General features: G+C 43.8%; 1 protein-coding gene across 9 annotated transcripts in view; it reads left to right on the forward strand.

The window, feature by feature from the left end:
- Positions 1-16,284, forward strand: part of hmces (5-hydroxymethylcytosine binding, ES cell specific) — a 58,467-nt gene that overhangs the window by 14,939 nt on the left and 27,244 nt on the right. For all 9 annotated transcript variants that reach the window (XM_073072037.1, XM_073072028.1, XM_073072032.1 and 6 more), the window contains 2 exons: positions 12,076-12,291; positions 15,406-15,549. In XM_073072037.1, coding sequence (XP_072928138.1) covers positions 12,103-12,291; positions 15,406-15,549 — 333 coding nt within the window. In that variant the 5' untranslated portion in view covers positions 12,076-12,102. The remainder of the gene's footprint in view (positions 1-12,075; positions 12,292-15,405; positions 15,550-16,284) is intronic.

Genomic DNA, 16,284 nt, shown 5'->3' on the forward strand with positions numbered 1-16,284 from the left:
GAGGCGTAATGGGCAGTAAGTAATTCACTTAAATTAATGATTTTATTTATTTAGAGATACATGGAGGAACAAATCCTTCCAGCCCAATGAGCCATGCCACCCATCAAGCCACCTTGGCCTAATCAATAGACAATAGGTGCAGGAGTAGGCCCTTCGGCCCTTTGAGCCAGCACCACCATTCAATGTGATCATGGCTGATCATCCACAATCAGTACCCCATTCCTGCCTTCTCCCCATATCCCTTGACTCCACTATCTTTAAGAGCTCTATCTAACTCTTTCTTGAAAGCATCCAGAGAATTGGTCTCCACTACCTTCTGAGGCAGAGCATTCCATAGATCCACAACTCTCTGGGTGAAAAAGTTTTTCCTGAACTCTGTTCTAAATGGCCTACCCCTTATTCTTAAACTGTGGCCTCTGGTTCTGGACTCCCACAACAACGGGAACATGTTTCCTGCCTCTAGCATGTCCAATTCCTTAATAATCTTATATGTTTCAATCTCATCCCCTCTCATCCTTCTAAATTCCGGTGTATACAAGCCCAGTCGCTCCAATCTTTCAACATATGACAGTCCTGCCATCCCAGGAATCAACCTCGTGAACCTACGCTGCACTCCCTCAATAGCAAGAATGCCCTTCCTCAAATTTGGAGACCAAAACTGAACACGATATCCCAGGTGTGGTCTCACCAGGGCCCTGTACAACTGCAGAAGGACCTCTTTGCTGCTATACTGAACTCCCTTTGTTATGAAGGCCAACATGCCATTAGCTTTCTTCACTGCCTGCTGTAGCTGCATGCTTACTTTCAGTGACTGATGAACAAGGACACCTAGATCTCATTATACTTCCCCTTTTCCTAACTTGGCACCATTCAGATAATTGCCTTCCTATTCTTGACACCAAAGTGGATAACAGGGCAATTAACCTATGGACTGGTATTTTTGAATGTGGAAGAACACCCGAGCATCGGGAGGAAACCCACGTGGTCACGGGTGTAATGTATTATTTGAGTATTCGTAGGTCAGAGTGCGTATGACATCAGAACGCGGGTTTTGTAAAATGGAAGTCTGGTGAATAAACGTGTGTGTTTAATACTGCGGTGTCCGAGTCACATTAACGCTACATGGTGTCAGAAGAAAGCGGGAAGGAAAGGAAGAGAAGACACGTAAAAAGATGTCACAGTTACAGCCACCGTCGAGTTTAAGCCTACGAGGTAATATTGCTGAGAACTGGAAGGTATGGATCCAGCAGTTTGAGCTGTTTCGCACCGCTAGTGGTGTAGATGACAAGACGGAGAAAGTGCAGTGTGCTACGTTTCTGCATGTGGCTGGAGCAGAGGCAATAAAGGTTTGCAACACGTTTGTCTTCCAAGAGGGTGAGCAAGATAAAATTGAAGTGTTGAAGAAAAAGTTTCAAGATTACTGCGAACCGAGAAAAAACCTACTGTACATTTGACACATTTTTTACGAGGGCTCAAGGACCGACAGAGACTATAGACGCCTACGTAACAGATTTGCAGAACAAGGCAAAAAACTGTGAGTTCGGACAACTGCATGATTCTTTAATACGCGACAGGATTATATGCAGCATACGCGATGATCATGTGAGAGGCAGACTGTTGAGAGAGGCGGAGCTTACATTGGAAAAAGCGATTGATATGTGCCGTGCTAGGGAGATCACGTCGAGTCAGGTTAAAATGCTTAATGAAGAGACTGAAGTATACAAAATAAAAGCTGTGAAAACTGACAAGAGTAGGACAAAGCCAGCTCCACAGGATAATCAAAAGGAAGTTAACTGCAACAGATGTGGTTATAAACATGGATACAGAAAATGTCCAGCCTTTGGTAAGACATGCAAATTATGCAGAAAGAAAAATCACTTCGCAAAGATGTGCAAATCGCAGGAGCAAGCAAGGAAAATGCATGCTGTGGAACAGAGTGAGTGCAACAGTGACATGTTCATTGGAACAATTGAAGTGGAACAGGAGGTCAGTGCTCCACTTCGAGAGCTACGAGAGAGCAACACTGAATGGCATTGGGAAGATGAACAAAAGAAAAGTTTTGACACATTGAAGCAGTTGGTTACCAATGCACCAGCACTCAAGTTCTATGATGTCAATAAACCAGTGACAATGTCTGTGGATGCCAGTTCGGAAGGAATAGGAGCTGTTATACTGCAGGATGGGAGGCCTGTGGCGTATGGATCACGGGCACTTACAGACTGTCAACGCTGATATGCTCAAATCGAGAAGGAATTACTTGCCATAGTTTATGGGTGCGAGAAGTTCCACCAGTATGTATATGGCAAAGAAATCCAGGTTGAGAGTGATCACAAACCACTTGAGAGCATCTTCAAAAAGCCACTTCACCAAGCTCCTATGAGGCTGCAAAGGATGCTTCTCAGGCTACAGAGGTACACTCTCACAGTTACCTATAAGCCAGGAAAGGAACTGCACATCGCTGATGCTTTGAGCCGTGCTTACCTGAAAGCAAAAGGAAGAGTTGCTAGGAAGGGAGCTGGAGTTCAACTGGGTTACACCTCAGCTACCTATTTCTGAGGAGAAGTTGAACATGTTCAGGAAAGCGACTGCAGAAGATCCTGAAATGCAAATGCTAAGAGACATTACAATGAATGGATGGCCAACAGAAAGAAAAGATGTTCCAAAAGAAATACAGAAATACTGGACACTTAAAGAGGAAATTAGCTATGCATCAGGACTAATGTTCAAAGTGGCAAAACTCATCGTACCAAATCAAATGAGACAGGAAATGCTCAACAGAATTCATGAGTCACACCTGGGGAAAGTGAAATGTAAAGAAAGAGCAAGGGACATTCTCTATTGGCCAGGTATGTCAACTCAGATAGAGGACATTGTGTCTCAGTGTGCTGTTTGTAATGAAAATAAAAACAGCAATCCAAGAGAGCCTCTGCTTCCCCATCCACTACCAGGAAGACCATGGGAGAAGCTTGGCACAGATCTCTTTCGCTACAATGGTGCAGAGTGGACTACTATTCAAAATATCCAGAAATCACCAAGTTAAGTGACATGTCCAGTCAAGGTGTCATTACCTCAATGAAGTCGACATTTGCAAGACGTGGTATTCCAGATATTGTCGTCAATGACAATGGTCCACAATATGCCAGTGGTGAGTTTAGAGAGTTTTCAGAAAGCTGGGAATTTCAACATGTTACTTGCAGTCCTGGGCACGCTCAGTCTAATGGACAAGCAGAGAGAACTGTACAAACTGAAGAACATGCTCAAGAAGGCACAAAGCAGCAATGGTGACCCTTACATTGCTCTGCTTGAATATCACAACACACCGATTGAAGGTGGGGTTCTCTCCTGCACAGCTGTTGATGGGACGTCGTCTGAAGTCCAAGCTGCCAACATCCACAACTCTACTGACTCCTGAAGGTAATGCTCAAGTACATGACAAGCTAAAGTACAAGCAAATAAAGCAAAAGAGCTACTATGACAGACATACAAGACAGTTACCAGATCTGCATATAGGTGAAAATGTCAGAATACAGAGAGGAGACACTTGGCAGCCAGCTGTGGTTGTGAACGGGCATCAGCAACCAAGATCCTTCATAGTTCGCACGCCGGATGGAAGAGTCTACAGGAGGAACAGGAAGCATCTGCTGAAGACAGGTGAGAGGGTGTTTCCACGTACAGATACACAGGACATTTCCACGGATACAGACATGGAAACAAATGACACCAAGAGTGAGGAGTGTGACGAAACCCCACGACACAATGACGGTGAAAGTTCGGCGCAGACAGACCGAGGTGGAAATGCAGACACAGAGGTTACTTGAGAGACTGACTCTGAAGGACAAGCACAGTCACAGTTCTATCGCACAAGGTCTGGGAGACAAGTCAAACTTCCAGCTAGATACAGAGACTAGATCTACCTACAGTCTCGCACAGTTTGAAACAAAATCACATGTTATAAGTTCCAAGGTGTGAAATAAAAGGTTTATTAGTCTATTTTAGTAAAAGAAAATATACTGCTGTTAGTATTGTAAGATACAATGTAGAATACAGTATAAGAAGTTAAGATTTTTATTAGTTTATGTCATGGCTGTTGTAATGTTAGAAAGTCATACCTAGAGGCATTGTTCTGGTAATTCACAGTATTGTAAAAAAAAACTTGAGAAGGGGGATGTAATGTATTATGAGTATTCGTAGGTCAGAGTGCGTATGACGTCAGAACGCGGGTTTTGTAAAATGGAAGTCTGCTGAATAAACATGTGTGTTTAATACTGCGGTGTCCGAGTCACATTAACGCTACAACGGGGAGGGCGTACGGAGTCCTTACAGGCGTCGATGGGAATTGAACTCAGAACTCTGACACAAGCTGTAATAGCATTGAGTTAATTAGCACTCTACTCTGTAACCCCAAAACTGTCTCAGTTGCAGGGTGGCAAGGTAGTGTAACATTTCACAACACCAGTTGTAAAATCAGGGTTCGATTCCGGCCACTGTCTGTAAAGGGTTTATAGGTTCTCCCCATGACACCGGGTTTCCTCCCACATTCCAAAAGCGTATCGGCAAGGAGTTAATGAGTTGTGGACGTGTTCTGTTGCTGCCAGAACACTTGTGGGCTGCCCAGCGCAATTCTAGCTGATTTGATTTAACCCCAAACAATGCATTTCACTGTCTGTTTCAATAGAGATGTGTCAAATAAATCTAATCTTAAGTAATCTAATTCTTCTTTCTCTGTGGGTTTTACAGATGAATGTAAAGGTGAGGTCTTTGGGAAAAGTGACTTGATGCAGGTTGATGAAACTAGGCAGAAGCATGGACTAGATGGGCCAAAGGGTCTGTTTTTGTGCTGTAGTACTCTGATTCTAAGTTGTGCTAGACGCCGATTGGGGGGAGGGGGTGGTAGTGAGTGACTGGAAATGGGGAATGACATTTTGAAGACATTCAAAATCCGTTTTCCTTTGTATTTTTAACTCAACTTCTTGCCTGTTTCTGTAACCTTACTGTTTGTATACAAATTTGTGACTTGTCTGTGTATACCATGGACCACAGTCAGTTTTGTGATCTGTGACCAGTTAATCTCTCTGGTAATATGTTAACCGCAACAATAGCTATACAAAGTCACAGAAAAATCACAGCATGGAAAGATGGCACTCAGCCCACTGTGCGCTGTGATGCCAGGCAGTTAGGTTCAGATGGTCCCTTTGCTGCTCATCCACATGCTTCCGTGGCCTTGCAAATTGTTTCCTGTTAACATCTTAGTCACTGCGCTTTTGCATTTACTTCAGATTTCTGGATTGCTGTTGTGTCTTCCTTTTAAGATGAATTTGCTCTTATTACATTCCAGATTCTAACCACAGTGAATAAAGTTTCTCCCTGTGCCATGTGTGGTTCTTTTGACAATCACTTCATTCCACATTCTCTGGTTTGTGACCCTACTGCCGATGGGAATGGTTTCTATCTATCAACTATTCCTGTCCCAATCCTTCATGATTCTAAATACGGCTGTCCCCAGATTATTCACTCTGTCCGTGAACCAGAAATCTCTCTTCCCTAGAGGCAGCGTAGAGGCTCTTGAACCTTCCAAAGCCTTTGTATCTTTCTTAAAAAGTGAGGCCAAGAAATGACTACACTGTACGATAAAAGTTAGCTTTATTTGTCATGTTAGCCGGCGGGTGGTATGGTGGTATAGTGGCATCCACGGCGGACTTTGAATCTGGTCCCATGTTTGAATCTGGCCAGCTCCCTGCATGCTGTGCTCCGTTGAGTGATCGCTAGCAACCCTACGATGTTCAACAATCTTTATGTATAAGCATGCAGATCTCTGTTCCTGTACTCCTTTTAGAACTGTCACTATGACCTCATTGCCTCGCTTCATTCTTCCATTGAAAAATAAATCCGCAGTTCTGTGATATATTTCGGCTGCTGTCTGCCCATTTACAGGAGTCTGGCTATGTCTCGGCATCCAATACTTTACCACTCTCCCAAGTTTAGGAAATTGTCCCTGCATATCTTCATAAATAAGTGTCATGTCGTATGATGTAAGTAATCATGGTCTATTCATGACCATAATTGTTCTTGGCAATTTTTCCAGAGAAGTGGTTTGCCATTGCCTCCTTCTGGGCAGTGTCTTTACAAGACAGGTGACCCTGGCCATTATCAATACTCTTCAGAGATCACCTGCCTGGCATCAATGTCGCATAACCAGGTCTTGTGATACGACCATCCAGCACCTGGCTTCACGCGATCCTGGTCGGGGGGTGGGGGGGGGGGGGGGGGGCTAAACAGGCACTACACCTTGCCCAAAGGTGACCTGCTGGCTAGCGGAAGGAAGGGCACCTCTGGATGAAGTTGTATATCTATACTGCCACCCAAGTCACCTATATGCTCGAGTCATTAGGAAAAGCAGTGATCTTTGTGGTCGTCTTGCAGGGACACCATTAAATGTTTCTCTCCAGGGCTGAGAACACTTGTTCACCTCTTTTTATATTTTTCTTGTCATTTGGCCAATTTCCTATCTGTGCCACTGCTGGTCTTCCTATTTCCAAAGCCTTCACCAAATTGATGCTGACCATACAACAGGAGCAGAATTCAGTCATTCATCCCATGGAGTTTGCCCCGCCATTCCATCATGGCTGATTTATTATCCCTCTCAACCCCATTCTCCTGCCTTCTTCCCATATCCTTTGACACGCTACTGATCAGGAACTTATCAATGTCTGCTTTAAGTATACCCAATGACGGCCTCCACAGCTGTCTGTGGCAACGAATTCCACATATTTACCCTCCTCTTGCTAAAGAAATTCCTTCTTATCTCTGATCCTGATGGACGTCATTCTGTTTTGCATCTGTGCCCTCTGGTCCTAGACTCCCTTACTATAGGAAATGCTCTTTCCAGGTCCACTCGTCTAGGCCAGGGGTTCCTAACCTGGGGTCCATGGCATAAAAAAAAGGTTGGGAATCAGACCTTTCAATAATCCAGCCTTGCTAGATTACCTTTATCAATCAACATTTGACCCAATGAATGCTAATACAATGTCTGATTGTTTCCCCATCACCGAAGTTGAACTCATTTTCCTGCAGTTACTTCATTTCTCCTGGCTTTCTTTTCAGCAAAGCGATAACATTTGCTCTCCTTTGGTCCTCAGACAACAGATTCAGATTTATTTATCGCATGTGCATCCAAACACATGGTGAAACACGTCGTTTGCATTAACAGCCTACACACCCAAGGATGCGCTTGGGGGAAGCTCGCAAGTATCGCCACACATTCCAACAGCAACATAGCGTGCCCGCGATGCAACATCCATGGTCACCTCCAACAAATGAAGGGCTCATCAGGGCATGCTATATAAGAAGCATAGTGAATCTTGCAGACTGCACCCAGAACATCCTCCGACTGTATTGGTGATCGGCATAAATGATGCATTTCACTGTATATTTTGGTGTACCTGTGGCAAATACAGATTCAGATGAATTTATTTATTGCATGTACAGTACATTGGAACATACAGTGAAATGTGTCATTTGTGTTAACAACCAACGCAGCTAAGGATGTACTGGGGACAACCCGCAAATGTTGCCACACACTCTGGTGCCAACACAGCTAATCTTTTAAAAAAAACTATTTGGCAGCCCAAGAGAAATACAGTGGTTTGCTGTTAATTGGACCATTGTTTAATCAGGGCAGCCACTTATTTGAGGCAACATTTAAAGAACTAATGGAGAAAATCACCGGGATTCCCTTTGTTTATTTGGAACACTGTGCCGCTTAATTGGGACAGGACATTTCTAACATGTTAGTTTGATGCACTCTCGTGGGCATTAGGCAGAACACTGTGCTTCGAGCAAACAGTTCTTAAAATCGTATCAGTTGCATATGTTTGTGTTGAAAAATCAGCTGTTTTTGTCAGTGGTAGTTAATGAGAAATAAACAGTAAGACAATTCAGATCTGTTTTGTTCTTTGCAGTTTCAGTCATTCAGGCTTGGCAATGCCAGAAACAGCTGGGAGTGAAACTGAACCAATTTCCTATTTCACAAGTTAGGATCTATAAAGAATTTGAAAGTATCAAATTCTTCATTGTTTCTACTTTGAAGGTAACATTTTTGGATGCTAAAATGAAAATGAGGATTTGGAGGATGCAATCTTTGATAGCATTGTAGGAAGGCAGTCCCATTATCTACACTAGGTGTCTGTGCTGATCTTGTTCATTTACAGTCAAAAGAACAGGATGAATTCCTCTGTTGATAAGTATTAGGAGCTAATAGAGTCTTGTAATACTGCAGTAGTATTTTAATTTTTCTGTGATTTTGTTAAGTGCATAATTTGCTACTCAGTTTGCCTTTTATATACCTTTCCAACTATTCCCATGAAACTTCGACTAATTGGGACAGCCGCTTATTTGGGTCAAAATGTACTGGTCCTGATGTGTCCCAGTTAAGTGGAATGCACTGTACTTCCATTATTTTAACTGATCCTAGTTACTAAGGAATATCAAATGGGTATGGCTGATTTTTCTTTATTTCATAGGACTTGATGCTTATGCAATTACATCATAGGCTCTACTGGTGGGCATTTCTAATTACAGTCATAAATTTATTGTTTATATATTTTTTTATGTTTATCTTATTACGATACAGTGCAGAACAGGCCACTCTGGCCTTTCAAGCTGTGCTGCCCAGCAATCTCCTGATTTAATGATTTAATTACAGGACAGTTTACAATGACCAATTAATCTACCAACCGGTATGACTTTGGACTGTGAGAGGAAAACAAAATGGAGGACTATGCAAGGAGGAAAGCCTTAGATTGATCTTGGGGGTTGACACAATATGATGTGCCAAAGGACATGTACTGTGGTGTGGAGTACTGTACAGTGTTTCTTGAGCTGACAGCTTTTGGTGAGATGAGGGACATCTGTGATGCCCAAAATGTGGAGAGTCAAGGAACAATAGTTAAATTTAATATCAGAGAACGTATGCAGCATACAGCCTAAAATTTTTACTTTTCGCAGATGTCCACAAAACAGCAGAAAAACCCCAAAGAATGAATGACCAGAAAACATTAGAACATCGAAGCCCCCCCCCAAAGCAGCAGCAAAAGTGTCCATTCTCCATCCTCCCCCTCCCTCAACCTGCTCCAGCAAAAGCTCCAACCACCCCCCCCCCCCCCCCCCACCCTATGCAAGTGATAGCAAAGCCCCTCAGAGGCCACGATCTGGAGACAATCAAAAGCTATTGTCCATCCCACCACTTCAACATCTCTGGTGGCTGTAATTTTAAGAGAAGGATGTATTTTGAAGCTGGAGGAGCACATGACATTAATGTTAGTTTAAAAAAAAATGTGTCCATGGAAGAGAAACTTCAGGTCTATACTTGGTGTAGTTGCACTCAGTCAGTCATAAATTTTACCTAGAAAGATCCAGTTTTGATCCTCTGACCGCTTAAATTCTTTCTTTTGTATCTAACCTCATTTTTACCCAGGACTTGCACTGTGACTTTACCACTTCCCCTTTCCTTGCAAAGGGCATGTGCAGAAAAGGCACAGTAAAGTCATAAATACCACAGGACAGAAATTGATCCTTGCATTTACCCCGTTTATACCCCTCATAATCTTGTATATCTGTATCAAATCTCCCCTCATTCTCCTGCACTCCAGGGAATAAAGTCCTAACCTATTCATCCTTTCCCTATAACTCAGGTCCTCAGGTCCTGACAACATCCTTGCAAATATTCTTGTGAAGGGCTGTCTCATATAAATAGAGTTTATTGCTTGCTTGAATGTGAGGGATGGTTGTGAGGGATTTTTATTTGATACAAGTGTAATAACCTTCCCAATCCAAAGTGTTCCATTCTTGATATCTGCTGGCAAATTGAATATTACTTACATTGGTTGAGCAACTTCTATTTCATTGTTTCAAGACCACTCATTTTTCTGAACTGTGGAGTTATGAAGTTATAGAGGAATAATGAATGGAAATCGGCCCTTCAACCATTGAGTCAGTGCTGACTTTTAGCAAAGATTTTTTATACTAATTCCACTCTAATCCATATAATTTAGCCCCTTTATCTATTGTCACTGCACTGCATTGTAAATACTTCAACCAACCCGATGTTCCCGATGTTAGGAGAGTCCAGAACCAGAGGCCACAGTTTAAGAATAAAGGCTAGGCCATTTAGAACGGAGTTTAGGAAAAACTCTTTCACCCAGAGAGTTGTGGATCTATGGAATGTGCTGCCTCAGAAGGCAGTGGAGGCCAATTCTCTGGATGCTTTTGAGAAAGAGTTAGATAGAGCTCTTAAAGATAGCGGAGTCAAGGGATATGGGGAGAAGGCAGAAACGGGGTACTGATTGTGGATGATCAGCCGTGATCACATTGAATGGCGGTGCAGGCTGAAAGGGCCAAATGGTCTACTCCTGCACCTATTGTCTAATGGTCTTTACATTGTGAACACATGCTGGTATTTATGTACTTATGCACATTTTATTCCATAAGACATAGCGGTAGAATTAGGCTATTTAACCATCATGGCTGATTTATTGTCCTGAATTCTTCTGCCTTCTCCCCATAATTTGATGCCCTTATTAATCAAGAACCTATCAACCTTCGCTTTAAATATACCCAATGACTTGGCAATGAATTCCATGGATTCAAGCCCTCTAGCTAAAGAAATCCCTCCTTATCTCTACTCTAAATACAATGGCCTTGTATTCTGAGGCGTTGTCCTTTGGTCGTGAATTCCTACACTATAAGAAACTTCCTGTCCACATCCGCTCTATCTAGGCTTTATAATATATAATAGGTTTCAGTGAGAATTCCCCCTCATTCTTTTAAACTCCAGCAAGTACAGGCCCAGAGACATCAAATACTTCTCGTATGTTAACCCTTTCATTCCTGGGGTCATTTTCATGAACCTCTTCTGACCCAGTGCAATGCCAGCATATCCTTTCTTAAATAAGGGGCACAAAGCAGCTCACAATGCTCTGAGTGCGGTCTGATGGGATCTGCACTGAGGTTATTTTTATCTGTACATAACAAGAACCTTTGTAAGCATTCTTGTATATATTTTAAAAAAATGCCAAGCTCTGTAGAATTTAAAATTAGGTGTCTGCTGCTTAACCAAACATGAAACACCAGCAATCTCATGGGATTCTCCCCTATAATTAGAAACAGTTTCTCTCCAATGACCCAAATACTGTCTCACTGTCCCCACAATGTCCGGAACTGGCCCTTCGGAAATGTACACTTCTTTGTAGTAAGAATCTTGGAATATTGTGTTCATTTCTGGTCACCTCATTATAACAAGGATGTGGAAGCTTTCGAGAGGATAGTACCTGGACTAGAGACCATGTCTTATGAGGAAAAGTTGAGCGAGCTCGGGCCTTTCTCTTTGGGGTGAAGGAGGATGAGAGGAGAATTGACAGAGGTGTATAAGAGGCATAGATCAGGCGGACAGCAGGCTGAAATATTGAATGTTTATTCCCCTCCATAGATGCTGACTGACCAGCTGAGTTCCTCCAGCATTTTGTGTGTGTCTGTTGCTTTGGATTTTCAGCATCTGCAGATTTTCTTGAGTTTGTACGTTCTCCCTTTGAGCATGTGGGTTTCGGTTTCCTCCCACATTCCAACGATGTGCGGGGCTGGGAGGTAAATTGGTTACATGGGAATAATTAGGCAACGTGGGTTCATTGGGATAGAAGGACCTTTTACTGTGCTGCATCTCTAAATTAAAATAAAAACTGCTTTGCTAACTTGGTGGTTAATTAATGTGCCATCCTGCACATCTTTGGGATATTTGTGACTTTGCAGCTTTTCTCTTCATGTGCCATACTGTGTCATCCGAATCTGGGGTCGCATTGAAATAGAAAGAAGTGACCCCTTCTCATTGTTCATACTGCAGGACTGTGTGCTCCATCGGTCATTTCTTACTCCATTCTGGGTTTGTCCATAACAGCAAAAGGGAGCAGTAGGGATATTGATGTGCCAGGCTGTGAATTCCCAGCCTGTCAAAAGGTTCAAATATCATCAGGTCATCTCCTGCGGCATTGTAATAACCAGTTTCACCTTGTGCTGTCTGTCTTGCAGGCTTCTGCTGTAAGGATTTGTGTCATTATGTGTGGGCGCACTGCATGCTCGCTGGCAGCTGATCAGCTTAGACGTGCCTGTGCTTATCGAGACAGGCAAGGAAGGAGACGAGAGCCTGAATGGAGAGATGGGGACCAAGATAAGTACAGGCCCTCGTTCAACAGGAGCCCACATTCCAACAGTCCAGTGCTGGTATCCAGACGACACTTTGACAAAGTAATTGATTTCATCCTCTCTATTTCTATGTTGCCTGATGATTGATGGAAAGATCTTTTATGTTTTAGAGTTCTACAGCATGGGAACAGGTGCTTTGGCCCGGCTTGACAATGCTAACCAAGGTGGTACTTGAACTGCCTGTTCGCTTTTGTACAGCCTGTATACCTTATGCTCCAGATTTCAGCATTTGCCATCTCTAACATCTCCCTTTAAACCTTTCCTACTCACGTACATTTGAAAATCTCTTTATAGTGTTATTGTAACCACCTCTACCACTTCCTCTGACAAATCGTGCCACATAACCAGCATTTTCAAAATAAAAGTAAATTATCAAAGCGCACCTACGCTCTGGTTACTTTGTTAGTTAGAGGATTGGAACTTGGTGTAGCCCATCCATTTCAGGGTTCGATGTGTTGTTGGTTCGGAGATGCTCTTCTGCACACTACTGTTGTAAAGTGTGGTTATTTGAGTTACTGTCACCTTCCTGTCAGCTTGAACCAGTCTGGCCGTTCTCCTTTGTCCTCTGTTATGAACAAGATGTTACTGCCCACAGAACTGCTGTTCTCTGGATATTTTTTGTTCTTCTCTGCAAGCTCTAAGGACTGTTGTCCGTGAAAATCCCAGGAGCTCAGGAGTTCCTGAGATACCCAAATCAACAATCATTCCACTGTCAAAGTCACTTAGATCACATTTGTTCTCCATTCAGATGTTTGGTCTGAACAACAACTGAACTTCTTGACCATGTCACCTTGCTTTTATTTACAGGTTGAGTCTGTGGTGAGGAAGGCAAATGCAATGTTAGTATTCATTTCAAGAAGACTAAAATACAAAGCAAGGGTGTCATCTTGAGACTTTATAAAACATTGGTAAAGCCTCACTTGGAGTATTGTGAGCTGTTTTGTGTCCCTTAGAAAGGATGTGCTGAAGCTGGAGGTGGTTCAAAGGAGGTTCATGAAAAATATTCCAGGTTTGAACAGCTTGTCTCATCAAGAGCATTTGATGGCTCTTGGGGCTGTATTTACTAGAATTCAGAATAATGAGGGATGACCTCATGTATATGGATTTCAGCAAGGCATTTGATAAGGTACCCCATGCAAGGTTTATTGAGAAAGTAAGGAGGCATGGGATCCAAGGGGATATTGCTTTGTGGATCCACAGAAAGCAAAGAGTGGTTGCAGACTGGTCATATTCTGCATGGAGGTTGGTGACCACGGTGTGCATCAGGGATCTGTTTTGGGACCCCTACTCCTTGTGATTTTTATAAATGACCTGAGATAAGAAAGTGCAGGGATAGGTTAGTAAATTTGCTGATGACACAAAGGTTGGGGGGGGGAGGGTGGGGTGTTGTGGATAGTGTGGAGGGCTGTCAGAGGTTACAACAGGACATTAATAGGATTCAAGACTGGGCTGAGAAGTAGCAGATGGTGTTCAATCCAGATAAATGTGAGGTGGTTCATTTTGGTAGGTCAAATATGATGGCAGAATATAGCATTAATGGTAAGACTCTTGGCAGTGTGGAGGATCAGAAGGATCTTGGGGTCAGAGTCCATAGGACAATCAAGGCTACTGTGCAGGTTAACTTTGTGGTCAAGAAGGCATATGGTGCATTGGCCTTCATCAATCGTAGGGTTGAATTTAAGAGCCAAGAGGTAATGTTGTAACTAATTAGGACCCAGGTCAGAACCCTCTTGGAATACTGTGCTCAATTCTGGTTGCCTCACTACAGGAAGGACGTAGAAACCGTAGAAAGGGTGCAGAGGAGACTTACAAGGATGTTGCCTGGATTGGGGAGCATGCCTTATGAGAATAGGTTGAGTGAACTTTGCCTTTTCTCCTTGGAGCGACGGATGATGAGAGATGACCTGATAGAGGTGTATAAGATGATGAGAGGCATTGATCGTGTGTATAATCAGAGGCTTTTTCCCAGGGCTAAATGGCTAGCACGAGAGGGCACAGTTTTAAGGTGTTTTAAGGTCAGGGGTAAGTTTTTAATGCAGAGAGTAGTAAGTGCATGAAATGGGCTGTCAGCGGCAGTGGTGGAGGTGGAAACGAAAGGGTCTTTTAAGAGACTGCTTCAGTTCCTGGCTGACTGTTTCAGTTCCTGCTCGACGGCCTCAATTTCTGCCCGACAGCCTCAGTTCCTGCCCGACAATATTACTTACTGTAGTTTCCCACAAAAAAATGAATTTCATGGTTATATCAGTGACATATACGTACTTTGATAATAAATTTACTTTGAGCTCGCTTGTCAAAGCAGTGTACAGGGTTGTGGCTACTGTCATACACAAGCAGCTGCTTGGACCCACGGGTGGGAGATGAGTGCCTGGTAGAGGCCAAAGGTGTATGCGCTGCTTCAGATTGGACACAATAAGTCCCCTCACTATAGCACTAAAAACGTAGTGCTACTAACATTAGCTAGTCCCCCGAGGTAGCTGGGTCCCAGGGTCCGATGTCTATGTGAGCAGGGGACAGGAGAGCCGGTGATCTCCTAGGTGTGCAAGTCAGCAAGTCCGGAGTTCATGGCTTGGAGTTCGGAGTCCCATCATCAGCTAGTCCTAGGATTGATACCAAAAAGATAGAAGCCTGAAGGTCAATCAGAAGTCTGGAAGTTGAGGACTGATGGCTGAAATCCTGGGGGTCTATAGTTTGAAGTCCATTGGGGAAGTTGGAGGCCCAGGCAAGTCTGCTGGAGACCTGTCCTGGGTTTGGAGGACTGTAGATGGGAGGGAGGAGTGGGGCTTCTTTTGCATGTTGTTTTGTTGTTTGTTGTGTTTGGTGTTGTTCTGATGAACGTTGTGGGCCTGCTATGTTGGCGCTGGAATGTATGGCAACACTTGTGGGCTGCCCCCAGCACGTCCTTGGGTTGTGTTGGTCGTTGACGCAAATGACACATTTTGCTGTATGTTTTGACGTACACTTGATAAATGAATCTGAATCTAACACTTCAATAGTAATGGACTGATATCTTCCAGTTTTTCTGGAGGGACCACCTAGACTAGTTCCTGAGATGCCAACAGCACTGTTAATTGTGGTTGTTATTGGGTGTTGGGTCTGTACCCAGGTTAGAGATGAAAACCATTGCTACTGTTTCGTCACTTGCTCTTGTTTTGACAGGAGGCAGAGAGTTGGGAGCCTATGCTAGCAGCCATGCGGTGGGGCCTTATCCCTTCCTGGTTTCGGGAAAACGACCCCTCGAAAATGCAGTACCATACCAGCAACTGTCGTAGTGACGGGATGATGCAGAAGAAGTCGTATAAGGTATGATACCTCAGTGAATGGGTGGGTCTCACGGTAGTCACACACTGATCCAATGAGGCACAACCCCTTAATGAGCAGGAGGGTCTCACAGTAGTCACACACTGATCCAACGAAGTACGACACCAGTGAACGGGGGAGGTGGGGAGTGTCTCACGGTAATTGCACTCTGATCCAATGAGTTGCAATGCCTCAGTTAGTGGGAGGGTCTCACGGTAGTCATACAATGTTTAAGCAAGGTACGACGCCTCAGTTAGTAGGTCTCACAACAGTCATACATTGTTTAAACGACATACGACATCACAGACAGTGGAAGGGACTCACAGTAGTCACACACTGATCCAATGACGTATGACAGCAATGAGCGGGGAGACTGTCATGGTAATCGCACACTGATCCAACAAGGTTTGACGCCTTGGTGAGCAGGTGGGTCTCACGGTAGTCGCAGACTGGTTCACTGAGATGATACCTCAGTGAGCAGGTGGGTCTCACGGTAGTCGCAGACTGGTTCACTGAGATGATACCTCAGTGAGCAGGTGGGTCCTCACGGTAGTCGCAGACTGGTTCACTGAGATGATACCTCAGTGAGCAGGTGAGTCTCACGGCAGTCGCAGACTGGTTCACTGAGATGATACCTCAGTGAGCAGGTGGGTCTCACGGTAGTCGCAGACTGGTTCACTGAGATGATACCTCAGTGAGCAGGTGGGTCTCACGGTAGTCGCAGACTGGTTCACTGAG

This window comes from Hemitrygon akajei, chromosome 19, assembly GCF_048418815.1.
Source record: "Hemitrygon akajei chromosome 19, sHemAka1.3, whole genome shotgun sequence".
NCBI classification, from domain to species: Eukaryota; Metazoa; Chordata; class Chondrichthyes; order Myliobatiformes; family Dasyatidae; genus Hemitrygon; species Hemitrygon akajei.